Source organism: Mauremys reevesii, linkage group 5, assembly GCF_016161935.1.
Source record: "Mauremys reevesii isolate NIE-2019 linkage group 5, ASM1616193v1, whole genome shotgun sequence".
In the NCBI taxonomy this organism is placed as follows: Eukaryota; Metazoa; Chordata; order Testudines; family Geoemydidae; genus Mauremys; species Mauremys reevesii.
This window is the reverse complement of record NC_052627.1, coordinates 36,196,791-36,211,864: the sequence shown is the minus strand read 5'-3', so window position 1 is coordinate 36,211,864 and position 15,074 is coordinate 36,196,791. Positions and strand designations below refer to the sequence as shown.

At 41.7% G+C, this 15,074-nt stretch overlaps 1 protein-coding gene across 3 annotated transcripts in view; it reads right to left on the bottom strand.

Moving 5' to 3' along the window:
* Positions 1-6,785: 6,785 nt before the first annotated feature.
* TSPAN5 (tetraspanin 5) overlaps positions 6,786-15,074 on the bottom strand; it is a 117,016-nt gene continuing 108,727 nt past the window's right edge. For all 3 annotated transcript variants that reach the window (XM_039541905.1, XM_039541907.1, XM_039541906.1), the window contains 3 exons: positions 13,367-13,414; positions 13,113-13,229; positions 6,786-12,355 (listed from right to left, as the gene is read on the bottom strand). In XM_039541905.1, the coding sequence (XP_039397839.1) occupies positions 12,290-12,355; positions 13,113-13,229; positions 13,367-13,414 (231 nt within the window). In that variant the 3' untranslated portion in view covers positions 6,786-12,289. The remainder of the gene's footprint in view (positions 12,356-13,112; positions 13,230-13,366; positions 13,415-15,074) is intronic.

Genomic DNA, 15,074 nt, shown 5'->3' with positions numbered 1-15,074 from the left:
CCTTCCTGATGAGCTCCTCGGCCTTCTTTTAGGGATGGCAGAGCAGGGCTAAGCCCGAATAGTGTTCCCTCTGCAAAAGGTTTTTAACAGGATCCACAGAAGGCAAATTATGCCCTGCCTGTTCTCCACCAGCTGACCCTCATGCTGCAAGGGCATGGAGATTTTAGTCAAACAGGCACATTGGGACCTCTAGCCCCCAACAAGCTGTGAGTCCACCACCGGAAAGCCTGACCAGGAAACAGGGCCAAACTGGGAGAAGCTCTAAGGATGAGGAGGATCTCAGTCAGCCGGCCTATGGTGTTAGTCCTGGGGCAATTCAGGACCATAAGGATAAGTCCCTAGCAGGGCACCTGGTCCTGGCCCAAAACCCTGAAGTTGATTGTAAGTGCTCTGGGGAAAGAAGCAGGGCCCAGGATCAGTTTTGGTCCCCCCCACACACCCCCTTCCCACCCTTCCACCTTGAGTCAGGAAACTCTGGCAGTGAGTCTCCATCCTGGGAGGAGTGAGAGCCTATGGGAGAGGACTCCAAGGGAGAAATTTTCAAAAGGCTCCAGGCCTTGCACAAGACCAGCCACAAAAGGCCCATCTCATGGCATAGCTGGGCAAGCCAGGCTTGCAAAACATGCAAAAAAATTCAAAAAAGGCTAAGAAAAAGCCCCAAAGGTATTCGTCCTCTGACTCAAGACACTTCCTCCTCTGCTGTGGAAGGAAAGCTATCAGACTCTGATTCTGAGAAGGACATGGACAAAACATAACGAAGGTTGGATCACCCTGAGGTCCAAGACATGGATGCTGTGGTTCCTTTCTCCAGGGCTCCAGATACCCTGTGCCATTCTGGGTTGCAGATGTGTACATCATCCCATCAAGATGGTGGTGGTGGTGAGAACCTGTCTGGCAAACATACGGAACATCCTACAAACATCTTCCTGCGCTGTTCACCATCTCAGGGAGTCAAGGACCTGTCTCGGGACATTTCTTGAAGTGTCTACTTCCTGGGGATAATGCCATGTGTGTCCCCAGGCCATTGAGCTGGATGCTCTGGCCCTGACAGAAAACCGCATAGCATCAACTGAAGCATCTTCCACGAAGGCTGTCACAAGGGAGATTTTCTTAAGTATAGATTTATTCGGTTTGTTTTCTGCCCTCAGGGAATTCCTCTAGCCATGACACTGTCTCAAGCAAAACAACTGGCCTGAGATGGTCTGAGAGGGGCTGAGGAAGCATCAAAGTGCCTTCTGAGGGTGGCTTCCACCTTCCTATCTGTAGGACCTTTGGGAAAGAAGTCTCCTTCGGATGGACTAACCATATCCTTTCCTAGAGATGCTACTGCAGCATCGACTTTAGGCATATCAGTGATGGCATTTTTTGGTTCCTGGAGCATGTAGAATCTCAGTGTGTGCCTCCTAATATGTTTTGCCCTTTTTTCAGGAGTTTCCCACTCCTCCCTGATTACTTCCTCAAAGGATGAGTGCAGGGGAATTGCTGTCTCGGGAGAGTATTTAGCAAGAAAGTATTTTCTCTGAGGCTTGTCCTGGGCATGGTTTCAAATTTCTCAGTGGAGGGAAAAAAAACTAGCTCTTGTGAGATTCCAGAGCCACCTAGAAGGAAGTCACGTCCTGGTCAGGTCGACAGCGCAGCAGTTGCATACATAAACAAACAAGGACGGACAAGGAGTGCAACTCTACATGCAGAAGCGGTTAAGATCATGGAGGAGGCCGGAACCCTACAGCCGGAACCCTACAGCCAGAACCACCCCTGCAGCTGCTGGGGAGGCCAGACATCCTTTATCAAGGACTATCACTCCATTCCACCATTCTCAGACTGCCTTAGTCTAACAGCCCTGCTATTGATTAGCCATGCTCAGCTTATCTTCAGAAATGATAGGCACTTTGCTCTCTTCTAGGAGAACTTCCACACTAAGCCTCCTCATCCATGTGGATGAAATTCAGCCTTTGGTATCAAGAGCGCAGAACAAACCCAAAGGATTCTGGGATTCCATTCATTCTACATTTCCTTCAAGGAGGAGTGGATAAGGGACTTCAGCTAAGCACCTTTGTGCACTAGGTGCCAGTCCTCAGTAGTGTACTGTTTGCAGGATCTTCAGGCTCCCTGGTCAAGAACCCTCAGCAACTTAACCAAATACCAGGTCTCTGGCTCAATAACACCTTGAAGAGAAGGGGGTGTCATCCTTGCAGCTTCAGTCTATTTCTATTTACCAGGAACTGGATGGCCTCCTTTCACGTAGGCCAGCAAACAGCCAGCAAATGGTAATGACTTTTCGCTACGGCTGAGTCAAACTGATGACACAAGAGCATATGAATTCTCATACAAAATCAAGTCAGCGATCCAGGTAGTCCGATGTCCTGTCTCAGACACTGGCAGCCAATCCTAGATGCTTCAATGGAAGACACAAAAAACCCATTGTGGACAACTATACAATAACATGCCCATAAAAAAAAGTTTCATCCTAATCCCAGTCAGTCACTGATTTTTTTTATACTTCGGTAGTGCCTGGAAGCCACAATCAACAACCGGGACCCCATTGTGCTAGGTTCTGAAAACACACAGACAGTCCCTGCCCCAAAGCATTTGCAATCTAAGTACTGGTGTGCTCTAAGTAAGCACTTAGCGATTCACTTATGCCCCTGAGTATTTATATCCCTTAGGGCCTCATGTAACCGTAGATATTGTCATCCATTCAGAATACTAGATGGTCTATAGCACTGCTAATAACAATGTTAAAAAGGGAGGGCTCCCTGCATACAGAAATGGATCTGTCAGAGTGAACCCTCTGCTGTTTTGACTGGATTCCACTTTTTCACATTTCTACATACCCAAGTACTTATTGCTGCTATCGAATCATTTAGTCTAAGAGCCTCGGGTAATGAGGAAAACTATTTCTTGCACAGATCTATGTATTGTCTGGAATGCATTTGACTATCCTTTTACATTTCACTCTATCCATTTTGCTGAAGTCAAATGAGTTCAAACTGCTGGAGTGAAGTTTGATTTATGAACTGATGTACAGTAGATAGATAACATCCAAATAAAGCTTGTAACCTGTACTGCTCAGGTTATTTTTATGCCTGTGGTGTCAGACATCTCACTGCTTGCCGCCTACTGCAAACTAAGCTGAAAGGAGCTGTAGCTGCCATACTCAAAGGGTTAGGAGGAGCAGACAGTATCAAGCTACTGCATTTGATTTGTAATGGTCATACAGATGTAGACCAGATTTACTGTCTCACAAATCATCAGCCTCAGCAAAAACACATCTGCTAACATTTGAACAAAGTGTTTCACGTATCTTATCAGCCTGGCCTTGTACAAGATATTTCACTGGGAAAAGCTCAGCCCCCTAAGTTTTTCCTGGTGGCAGATATTTAAGGTTAAAAAAAAAAAAAAGGGAGCACTACATTTTTTTGCTAATTAAATGTGTGTATAAAGCATTGCATTAAACCACAGACTCTACTGGATATAATTTGTTTAAATAAAAATATAACCTCCTGGGGAGTTTCATTCAGACCACGAAGGCTGCACCATCCAGCAATATGGACATAGGAACTTCGAAATGCCATCCCAAAGACAACAACGCAGAAAATGGATAATTATTAGCCACAGCCATCTGCCAGAAACAGCATGCAAGCTTTTTAAATGTATACTTTAACAGTTATCAAAGGAGCTTAATCATGAAAAAGTAAAGAATACACATAATACCGATAGCTCCATTACTAAGTAATAAAGCAAGTTGTGCTACGACTACGCATGCCCATCACATGTTAAAACACCAGTAGGCAATATGTTTTTTTAAAAAGACCCACTTCAATTGAACCACAAGTTGATGCAGGAATTGGGTGAAGTTCTATGGCCTCTGTTATGCAGATCAGACTAGAAGATTGTAATTGTCCCTTCTAGCCTTAAAAAGAAATCTATAAATCTGTGTTTGAATAAGTCCCATGATTAACAGAAAGGATGCAATAAAACAGGTAAATCCTTCATGCAGCAATCGTGCTCTGAAATCAGTAATTTATCTTCATGTCCATGTGCCTCGTCACCTACCTGACACTATAAAGGCACCTTCCTGGCCCATAACTGCTGCAAGTCCCCGGTCCATAATGAAAAGCTGGTCCCTGACTAATGGTGAAATATTATCACACAAGGGCAAATGGCAGCAACCAATTGTGCCTCCACTATTGATGACATTCTGCTCTGAAAACAAGGAAATTTAAAATGTTTGTTCTTAAAAACTGCAATTTTTTACCTACTTTTTGACAAAGTCAGGATGTCAAATGCACTTTCTTCCATCTCAACGTGTCCTGCAGCAGAGGCCCCATCAGTAATACTCATCAGTATTAAGTTAGAAATAACGGCACCCATCAGAACTTAATTAGCCAAGTCTTGTCCTAGGTCTACGGCTTTAACTTACATGGTTTTATTATAATATGTCCATAGTATTATAGATGCATGATGATGTTTTACAGAAAACAAACACACAGAGGAGCTTGCGGTCTCCTAGAAAAGAGTCTAATTTAGATTAAAGTTGCTGTAAACACATCCCTCGCTGCATCATGGGATGAAACCATGATGTTTTTTCTATTGACTAAAACTTAAAAGGGGCAAAGCACCCTCACCCAAAGCTCTCACCAAAATCTTAGCACTCATATTTAAATGGCCTCAACATTTGAATTTACCATTTTGCAAGCACAACTATTTGCATGTGTGAAGACAACTGTATACACAAATGGCATTTGACAGACAATTACTGCACAAATGGTGGACCACAGATGTAGAGGCTGGGTTAAAATATGGCCCTTGGGGTCTCAGCTTAGCAGTGAAATTGGCTGTAAATGACAATGCTCTGGCCTGTGTTTCAAAAATGAGCATTGTCATCTCTGAATTGGAAGAATTAAATACAAAGACAAGTCAAAGGAAGCAATGGGGCTTACTGGGTGTCCAAAGATTTTTAAGACTCAAAAGTAAAAGAATACATTCTAGAAACTAATATATATATATCCTTCATACATCCCTAAGAGACTGGGCTGGGGGAAACAATCTAAAGTAAGCTCAGTATAAACACAGGTTTCTATAACCTGAAGTGTCAGTAGCAGATATTCAAGCCAGAATAAATTTTCCTTCTAAGCTCGTAATACAATCAGAAAACGCCATTAATACCTGCATTGTAACTTGTCACCTGTACAAGCCAAAGGTTGTTGCAAGAATTCCGGTCATAGTAATGTGGCATAACTCACCTGGATCCTCTGTTCAGGCAGAATTCGCCCTCTTCAGGGAGTTTCAGAAATTGGATTTCTTGGTTTTGCCATTTCTTGATGAACCTGGGAATAAACCTTCCCCTCGCCTTCACTGACTACAGCTAGACTTCATATTTAAACGAGAACTGTGTATGCCAGTGGTTCCCAAACTTTTTGCCAGCACAACCACATTTTACTGAATTATTTCCTCCTGGGACCCCAGATGGCATGGAGTATGCCATTTTGCAGAACAAAGTGGCATCCTCCACATGGTGTGACCTTACATGCACCATATCTGCGACGTCACACTGCATGGAGGACACCATTTTGTATAGTAAAATGACATCTTCTGCACAGCATGACCTTGCATGAACCACTACACAGAGGACACCCACTGGTCTACAAAATGGTGTTCTTTACACAGTGTGACCTCTCACACATGGTTCGTGTGAGGTCAGGCTGTGCAGAGCAAAATGGAATTCGCCACAAACTAGGGATTATCGTGACCCCATCTGCTGATGGCATGACCCCATTTGGAATCGTGACCCCCAGTTTGGGAATCGCTGGTGTATGCACTACTGACAAAGCCAGACACAAATGCTGCCAAGATGGACATAAGCATTTTTTCCACTCTAGTGGAAAACAGTTCAATTTATCTGCAAGTGATAACGACCAAGGCTAAAATGGGAAGAGAACACCTAACAACTGCCGATGCTTTTGAAATTCCCCTCTTTCCTCCCCTCTCCCACATGTTTTAAGCAATTGTACACTTCAAAATTAATGGGATTACTTATACTTGAGTTCAGTTGTGAAATTAATGCAGAGTTTGATTAGATCATCGATTTTAGGGATTTTGCACTGGACAGTCACAAATCTGTACGCAGTTTTTTTTTTAAATCTGAAATTTATATGACAATATTCACAAGAACAATACAAACTATCAAGAATATAGCACAGCTGTAACCTTAACTCATTTACATTTTAGCACTAAAACTAGCTGTTCTGTATGGTTGTCTGTAAAGCATTTAAAGACTTAATTGCTACCCTCAGAAAGGCCAGGGTATCCACCTGCCCTCTACCAAAATTGTGATGATGAATCATTAGGTTTCCTCCATGCTCGCCTTTCTCTGAACTACCAGATAAGTGACTTTTGAACACTAAAATCATCACTAAAATAATTAGGCTGAAGTTTCAACTGCTGTGATAAATTGTATCCTCTGGGACTTGAAAAGTAACAGATTATAGTTGGAAATAGATAAAACAAGCAGTCTCATATCCTCAACACTGCTAAGTTATTTAGCTACCAGTTTCTACCACAGTTCACATCAGAGTAGATGTGGGGGTTCCTGGTGTTTGAATGATCTTTTGCTTACACCAACCATTATTTCATTTAACAGCATCTCCAGGCAGAATGAAAACATAATCCTCTATGTACATTTTAGGATGAAATGTCCAAGTGATAACAGATAGGTTTGGGAGTTAAACGTGTATTTCTACCTTTAGAGTGAAGCACTGAAAGAAAAATAAACATTCACCAGGTAATACTTCACACAATTTTATTTATAAAATTGTAATTATCTAACAAATTGCATATAAAATGATTTACTTCAAGTAAATACAGAATACTGCACAACTATTAAAACTATTGTCCATCATAAATGTATTAAAACATTCCTAAAAATGCACCTATTAAAAAACACAAATAGCATGATCAAGACCACTTTCAATAGCTTAAAATGAGTTACCAAGAAGTTGTGTTAACTTCTGAAGTATAGTCCAGTTACATCCTTTGAAATCACCACAGTCTAATGCTAAAGATGACAAATATAAGCAATACATATGCACCTGAACTATGCATTTCTTCCAGACTGAAGATGACCAGTTGGAAAACAGACAACTAAAGCACAAATCAAACTCTACCAGCATGCAGTTCTGTTAAAGCAATACTTTCAGTCAGTAAGTGTAATTGGCTTTTACAATCAATTTTGCAACTCACACATTTAAAAAAACAAAAAAGTAACACAAGAGAATACATTCAGATAAAAAGAAATGTTACACAAAGGTAAATACAACGAATAACCTTCATTGTACCCTACAATGATTTGAGGAGAGAGAATCTCCTTGAACTGGATTGGTGTTACATACCAGAGACAGGACTGAGTCACAAAGTTCGGGTCCAGATCCTCATCTCCCCAAAGTTTGGGAGGATCAGATCATGGTTTTGGTTCAGGCCCATCTCTGCTATGCACACAGAATGCATATGGAGACACATGGATGGAGCTTGTTGCTGACATTCATACTGCAAAACAAAGACGACCAATGATGTTACACTGCTGATTACCAGGTTGGTGTATATCACAAGTCACAATGACTATTTTTATACTGCATATTATTAGAGATGTGAACTATTTTCTTTCTAAGCATTAAAGGTTGGCAGCTAAATGGCTCTTACTGAGGAAACAAAAACTTCCCAGCAGTGGCCTGGTATAGACAACTTCAGCCTACTGGGTTAATGAGGCTCAAATTAACATATGCAATAATTTTGGCAGACAAAAAGGAGGGTATGAGGGTTGAGAACCTGCATTGTGCTTTAAACACACTAGGATCAATTCTCCTTTCAATGCAATGTGGATTGGATGTGTGATTAGCATTAATCCAAAAAAGTATATATGCATAGCAAGGAGGGAGAATGGACCCCAAGGTTTGCATTCAGAGGTTCTCTTATTTGTCTTTGGTAGCTGGAACCAATTCTATCCAGGACATTTCTAAAGAAGTGAAGATGCAGGTTCATTTTCAGGACTACACCAAGTCAAGACCTAGCACCAAATTTAGTCCTGGCATAAGAGATGTCAGCTCCCCGTGAGTCCAGCCAGGGTTGAATGTCACCCCTATTGATTTTACAGTCAATACCTTTTCAGATCCTAAGCAGGCAGCGCAGGAAGAAGGTTCCTCAACTAACCAAAGCAAAAATGGGAAGCTGCTCCACCTTCATAAAACATAGGCCAGCTGTAGTTCTACACGGCAGACACTAGATGGCAGGCAATTAAAGCATTCCTGGCTGAAACCAATGGATATGTAAAGCTTCTTAAGTGACCATTCTGCTTAATTTTGATCAGCAACTCTCACATTGTATATCTGTCATGAGTATAAATACATATTTATGATGAATAGCAGTCAGGTGCAAGAACCATTTCATTTGCATGCCACTATTTACATTTCAAATAGTATTTACACACCAGAACCTACCAAACCAGGTTCTGTCTCTTGATTCACTACAATTACCATCTCTCTGAAAGGAAAGGTGGAGGAGAAGGTTTAGAGGACAGAGAACATGTAAGCAACAGTCTCCACCACTTCAAACTCCAAGAGCCACAGTCGATATTATGGGTCTCAACCTAACAAGAGAAAAGCGCAGGCTAAAACACAGAAATTTGGTCATGTAAGACTTCGCAAATTATTATTATTTAAAAGAGGGCATTCTAACAAAAAAAGGGTCTAAGAAACTGGGCAGAGTGATTAGTGGTTAGATCAACCAGAGTGAGAGTGTGTATCTGAACTCTGAAATGGCTTTAGAACTCTGGACACAGCTCAAGCTTTCAGATCAGCTGTCAACTAATGCCATAGCCACGCATATAACACCTAGCACATGCAAACATTTCACTCCATAAGAGGCTACCAGAACGCTGACTGGCAACATATTCTGGAGCAGCTACTGCACTTTGTGGCTGCTTAAAATGGCCTTCAGACTTGCACCTAATACTACCACCTGAGGCATGCTAGAAATTGCCCAGAAATACAATACCTACTGTATCTTATTGCTTTAACAAAACCCTGTTGGAAGTTAAGCCTGTTTTGCCAGAATTCATGGTCTATCTGTGACCCACCTGAAGTTTTAATGGAACTTTCCAGCAGAAATATTGTTTGCATTTGGTCGGTTCTGTGTAAAATAGATCAGGTGCCAAGGCCTCGCATGACTTTCCAAACTGCCCACCTAAATTCCAACTGGAAGTGGGCACTCTAGGCTATGTCTCCACTGAAAGCAAGGGGGGGGGGGGAAGAGGGAGGAGGAGGAATTCCCCGGATCATGTAGACATGATCCAGCTATCATCCAGCTAGCAGGAGTATAAATACCAGTGTAGTTGCAGTAGCTGTTACCTACGCTGCTGTTTATAGTCATGCTAACTGGACGATAGCACAAGTACCTGTACACAAGCAGGGATATCGCATTCACACCCCGATCTCGCAGTGTAGTTGTAGCCACTATTACACATTCCCTGCATACACATGTGGGGTTTGAACATGCAACATAGGCAGCTGGTTCAATGTGGCTTGACTACAAATGACTGAAAAAATGGGAAGGGAAAACACAACAACAAAATCATCTTAAAACACCAGGATTAATATTCGCAGCAACAAACGGTTGTAGAAAAATAAAGATTGTTCTTTAGTGGTTCTTCAAACAGCAGTCACTCAGGGACCTAGAGGAAACTTTGTACATTTTCTGCATATGCACCTGAAAGTCATGAGAACAAAGCCTCCCCATTTTTAAGAGCAATTCCCTTCCTTTCAGCACAATGCTCTGCTGCTGGCATTTCCCAGAATTGTGATTTTGCAATAGGAGAAAGAAACTACGAGAACCAGCAGGAGAAGACAAAAGTCAGTTACAGTACTACTGTGGAAATTCAAGTAGAGGAATGGAAGTTGTCTTCAGAAGCCTATAGCAGCAGAAACAGTAGCAGCATTAAAGATCAATGGCAACCAGGATTCTGTCATGTGGACTTTTTTAATCAAAGCGCTGGTTCGCTATCAGTGCTCTCAGTAGGGGGGAGGGGTGTATTTCCTGAATGCTGCTTCCCTGATCTCTCCACACCCGCACCATTTTATAAACGGAGCTAAAGATGCTACCGCTCTAATGATCTTTCCATTCTGTTGCCATCAGGCAAAATATTGTGCTCCCTTGAGGGGAAATGAACAATAGCTCCCCAAGCTAAGAAAAACATAACACACTGATGAGATTGAACCAACTTTATTAAGGATAATGTATTATAAACACTTTCAAAGTTTAAAAAAAGTCCTTTGAAGTTGCCATTGGTCTTTAACCGCACACGCCAAAGGGTGTGGATGCTGCCAGCTACAGGCCAGGTGGAGCTCACTGGAGATTGAGATAACACCAAATAAAAGACAAGAGTGCAATTGCACTGCTCAGCTCTTCCAAGCCACTGAATAATGGTGCATATTGCCAGCCTTTGAGGGTAGAAACGCAAGTTGTCTCCACACAACCAAAATGCAGAAAGAAAGCATGTGTAAGTGTATATACACTCATACGTTGCATCTCTCACAAGGGAGGTTAGTGTACTGAATTGAAAGAAAATGGCATCCAAGTGTGTTCACTTTTTCTGCTCTTATCTTATTCATCTTAGGGGACACTTTGGACCAGTCCTGAATAGTGCTAGCACACCTCCTGATAGATGCCCAGCAACCGCAACTACTTTTTGAGGGAAGCGAGAGATGAGGGCAGTCAGCCCCAGCAGGATTGGGCCCGTAGACACTATGCAGGGCTTAAGACAAGCTAAATGTATACCAAGTGCCTTGGCTACCCAAGTTAGTGTCAGGTGCATGATCACACCATTATTGAAATAAAAGCTGATCACAGACACCTAGCTGGAGTTTGATCTACTTTGCCTCCCAATACTTGTGCTGTAGTCCAAATTCTACTGCTTCTTCCATTTCTAAAAGACCAAAAGTCTGTTGGTTGGTCTCAATACACTCTTCTTGCTTAAAAATATCCTTTTATTCTATTGGTTCAAGAAAGCATTTTGTTGTATTCAGATAGAGAGAGGCAGGATGGGAAACACACACAGAGATAAGCAAATGAAAAACTGCTGACTCTAGGGAAGCATTTACTATAGCAAAGCTGTCCTCCTTTCCCCCTTCCAAGACACGGGGATAGGAACTTTCCTTAATCAAGTGCATCTACCAATAAATAAGTAAATTTGGATTAGAAGCCTACTGAAACATATGCAGGGATTTAAAAACAAAGTTTCTCAGATTCTAATTCCATAGCTCATGCAGGTCAGAAAAATGTAAAAAGAAAGAAAGAAAGAAAGAAAGAAAACCAAAGCTTCAGCTAGCAAAGGATCAAGGAAACATCTTAAAAGAAATTTTGTACAATTATAACAAAGCACTAATATTAGTGACAGCCCCAAATACATCAGGTTATGCCAAATTCCAGAGAATCAATGGATATAGCCAGGGTATTTGGGTACGTACTTCATGACTTTTTTTTTTTAAGTTAACATATATTTCATTCTTTTTTTAACATTATACACCTGAGCCCCCCAAACCTCATGCTCCCATATATGTCCCATTCTTGCTTGGAGAAAGATGCTGGCAAATTTAGAAAGTTATCCCTTCAATCTTGCTGATTCCAACCACATATTATTAGAGACAGAAAGTCTGGAAGCGCTCGTATAAAAGTTTTTCCTTGTTTTTAAAACAATTTCTTGAAATGTACAATTGATGAGTGGAAAGTTGTTTCCTGTTTGATGGAATTAGTTTCAGAAAGACCTGCAGCTATGTTTAGCTGTGGAAAACAAGAAGATGGTTCCTTCAGCATGTACTGCAGAAAGAAACCTTTTCAGGAACGTTTGGCAGCTACCAAAGAGCTTGTGACACGGAGAATAAACAGCATATCCACACACCACAATGCAACTCTGTCCCATTGACACACACCAATTAAAAAAAAAGAGAGTGTCCACCTGTTATTCAGAGGCAAGGATACAGTAGAGATTCATGGCTCAACAGCTTGTTGGTGATTTAAAAAAAAAAACTGTCAGTGAGCAGCAGATTTTAAACAGCCCACCCATTGGCCAACCCCAAAGAAACAAGGGTTCACTGCAATACCAGCGGCGTAGACTTGAGACCGCTTGGGAAAGAAGGCTTCCCTGTCACCCATGTCCATACAGCTTGGTGTCGGAGTGACACACTGGAGGTTTTGGAGGTTTTCAGTTGTCCAGTGTCTTGTGGCAGTTATTTCAGCAGTTTTACCAGCTGGCTCTGACAGCCTCAATGTCACTAACCAAGTTCTGGGCTAAGCATATCCCGAATATCTGGAAAAAGATGACAGTTCGTTTACTGTGTGCACTTGACAGTCCTTTGTATACAGTCAGTTTCCCTGGGTGGTGTGGGACTTGGACACAGCAACAGGAGAAAGAAATTTGAGAAATGCAATTGTTAAAACATTATAGAAGTTGGCAGGGGGGCGTAGGAACAAATGTAAAAACTGAAACTCCTTTACGTTCATTTTTTGTCTGAAATGGACTGGATTCTAAATCAACAGGGTGTCTTTAATCTGAAGTCAGAGACTGTACTAGACTTCCCACTAGCAATTTAAAAAGTGATATTTTGGCAGCCTGTCTAGATAAGGTCAGAAATAAGGCCTCCATACAATCTTTGAAATCTCCCCCCCACACACACACACCTCCCTCCCCCCAAGGTTGCCAATTTTGCCTGGACATGCTCCTGGAGGTTTCATCACATGACAATCTTTAATTAAAGATTAATCTTTAATTTGTGGAGACTCCAGGATAATCCTGGAGGGCTGGCAACCCTATGCCCACCCCCACTCTAACAAAGTGCAGAGCTGAGTTGAGGGCAGTCAGACAAACACCCTTCTATGGATAAACATAAAATATCCTGTAACACAAATGAAGTCTCAGCCATTAACTCACCAGTTAGCCCTTATTGAAAACCACTAATTCAAGGTTATTAAACAATGAAACAGCCTAATTTCCAGCTCTCTTGTTAAGCATTTCCCTGTTCTGCTTTTTTCCTCTGTAACTTCTTTATGAGGAATGTGTGCTTTACCTGCAACAACGCAATCCCAATGAAGATGCCAGCAACTATAGTAAGATTGTCCTGCAGCCATTTCTCAAACTGGGGGACGCAACCTTTAGTGTAGATAACAATCTGCTGATCAACCTCCTGCAAAGGAGAAGAGGGATGAAAACACAGATAATTAGCTCAACCTTTACCTCCAATTCTATAACCTGCTTGCCCAAAGTTACTCAGATCCTTACAAAATCAGGTATGATTTAAAAACACTAAAAAAACCCACTTACAGGTTTTTGCCTGGCATCGTAGCCACACTGAGTGTTAATGACATCTTCCTAAGGGAGAAAAAAGAAAGGCAGTGAGGAGAAGTGCTTTCAGTAACAAGGGACTCCCACAACATTTTCTCTCCTCAGCCTGTGATAAACCCCACGTCCCGGAGACAGATGTTCTGTGGAGATGAAGACGAACTGGGGAATGATCCTTCTATTTAAATAAAATAACTTTCTGCAGGAAATGTTCATACTTTGTCCCTGAAAACTACACCAAGGATAGGGCAAGTTTAGTTCAGAGTTCATCATGGGCCCTGTGAAGAGGGGATGGAGTGGAGTGGTCACTTGGTACAATCTGGTCCATTCCAAAGGAAACAAGTTTGCCCTACAAAACTATTTTATAAGCCCAAGAGACAGATTATGCTTCTCCCTCAAAGGCTAGGGGAAAAGAGAGAGATAAGCTGTGTTTTTCTGTCACCTATCCCTTTCACAGGAGGTTATGATACCCATGAGAAGGAGTCACTTGCTATTCTTACTGTAGTGTCCCTCACTTGAGAGCTCTGGAGTGCACAGAAGGAAGTACAAACTATTCTAAAGGGCATTTCTCAGTGAGTAGTATCCCACGGCAGCACTTCTAGCCTATTTTTCTGAGGCTGTCTTTACTCCACATACACAGACCTTCTGGTGCTATGAGGAGAAGCAGACCTATGGAGCAAAGCCTGCCCCTTCCCACGCAACCCAATCTCTGCACACGCTCTAGCCCCTTAGTAAATTAATCTGAAGAAAAACATCACCCTAATAAGAAAGATTACAATGCAGCAGCCATTCTGGGACTCTCTACTGCCAGTGTCACATCTGGAATGCAGCCACAGGTTTCTCAATACCAAAACCCAATCATGACTGCTGCTACTTCACTCTTCACGGCTGAGGATGTTAGTGAGTTTCCCAAACCTGAGTCGTGCTTTGTAGGTGACAAATCTGAGGAATTGTCACAGATTGAAGTGTTATTAGAGGAGATTTTGGAAATAATTGATAAACTTAACAGTAACAAGTCACCGGGACCAGATGGCATTCACCTAAGAGTTCTGAAAGAACTCAAATGTTAAATTGCAGAACTGTTAAGTATGACTTGTAACCTGTCCTTTAAATCAGCTTCTGTACCCAATGACTGGAAGATAGCTAATGTAACGCCAATATTTAAAAAGGGCTCTAGAGATGATCTCGGCAATTACAGACCAGTAAGTCTAACGTCAGTATCGGTCAAATTAGTTGAAACAATAGTAAAAAATAAAATTGCCAGACATATAGAAGAACATAAATTGTTGGGCAAAAGTCAATATGGTTTCTGTAAAGGGAAATCATGCCTTACAAATCTATTAGAGTTCTTTGAAGAGGTCAACAAACATGTGGACAAGGGGGATCCAGTGGACATAGTGTACTTAGATTTCCAGAAAGCCTTTGACAAGGTCCTTCACCAAAGGTTCTTATGTAAATTAAGTTGTCATGGGATAAGAGGGAATCCTTTCATGGATTGAGAACTGGTTAAAAGACAGAGAACAAAGGGTAGGAATAAATGGTAAATTTTCAGAATGGAGAGGGGTAACTAGTGGTGTTCCCCAAGGGTCAATCCTAGACCAATCCTATTCAACTTATTCATAAATGATCTGGAAAAAGAGGTAAACAGTGAAGTGGAAAAGTTTGCAGATGATGCTAAACTGCTCAAGAT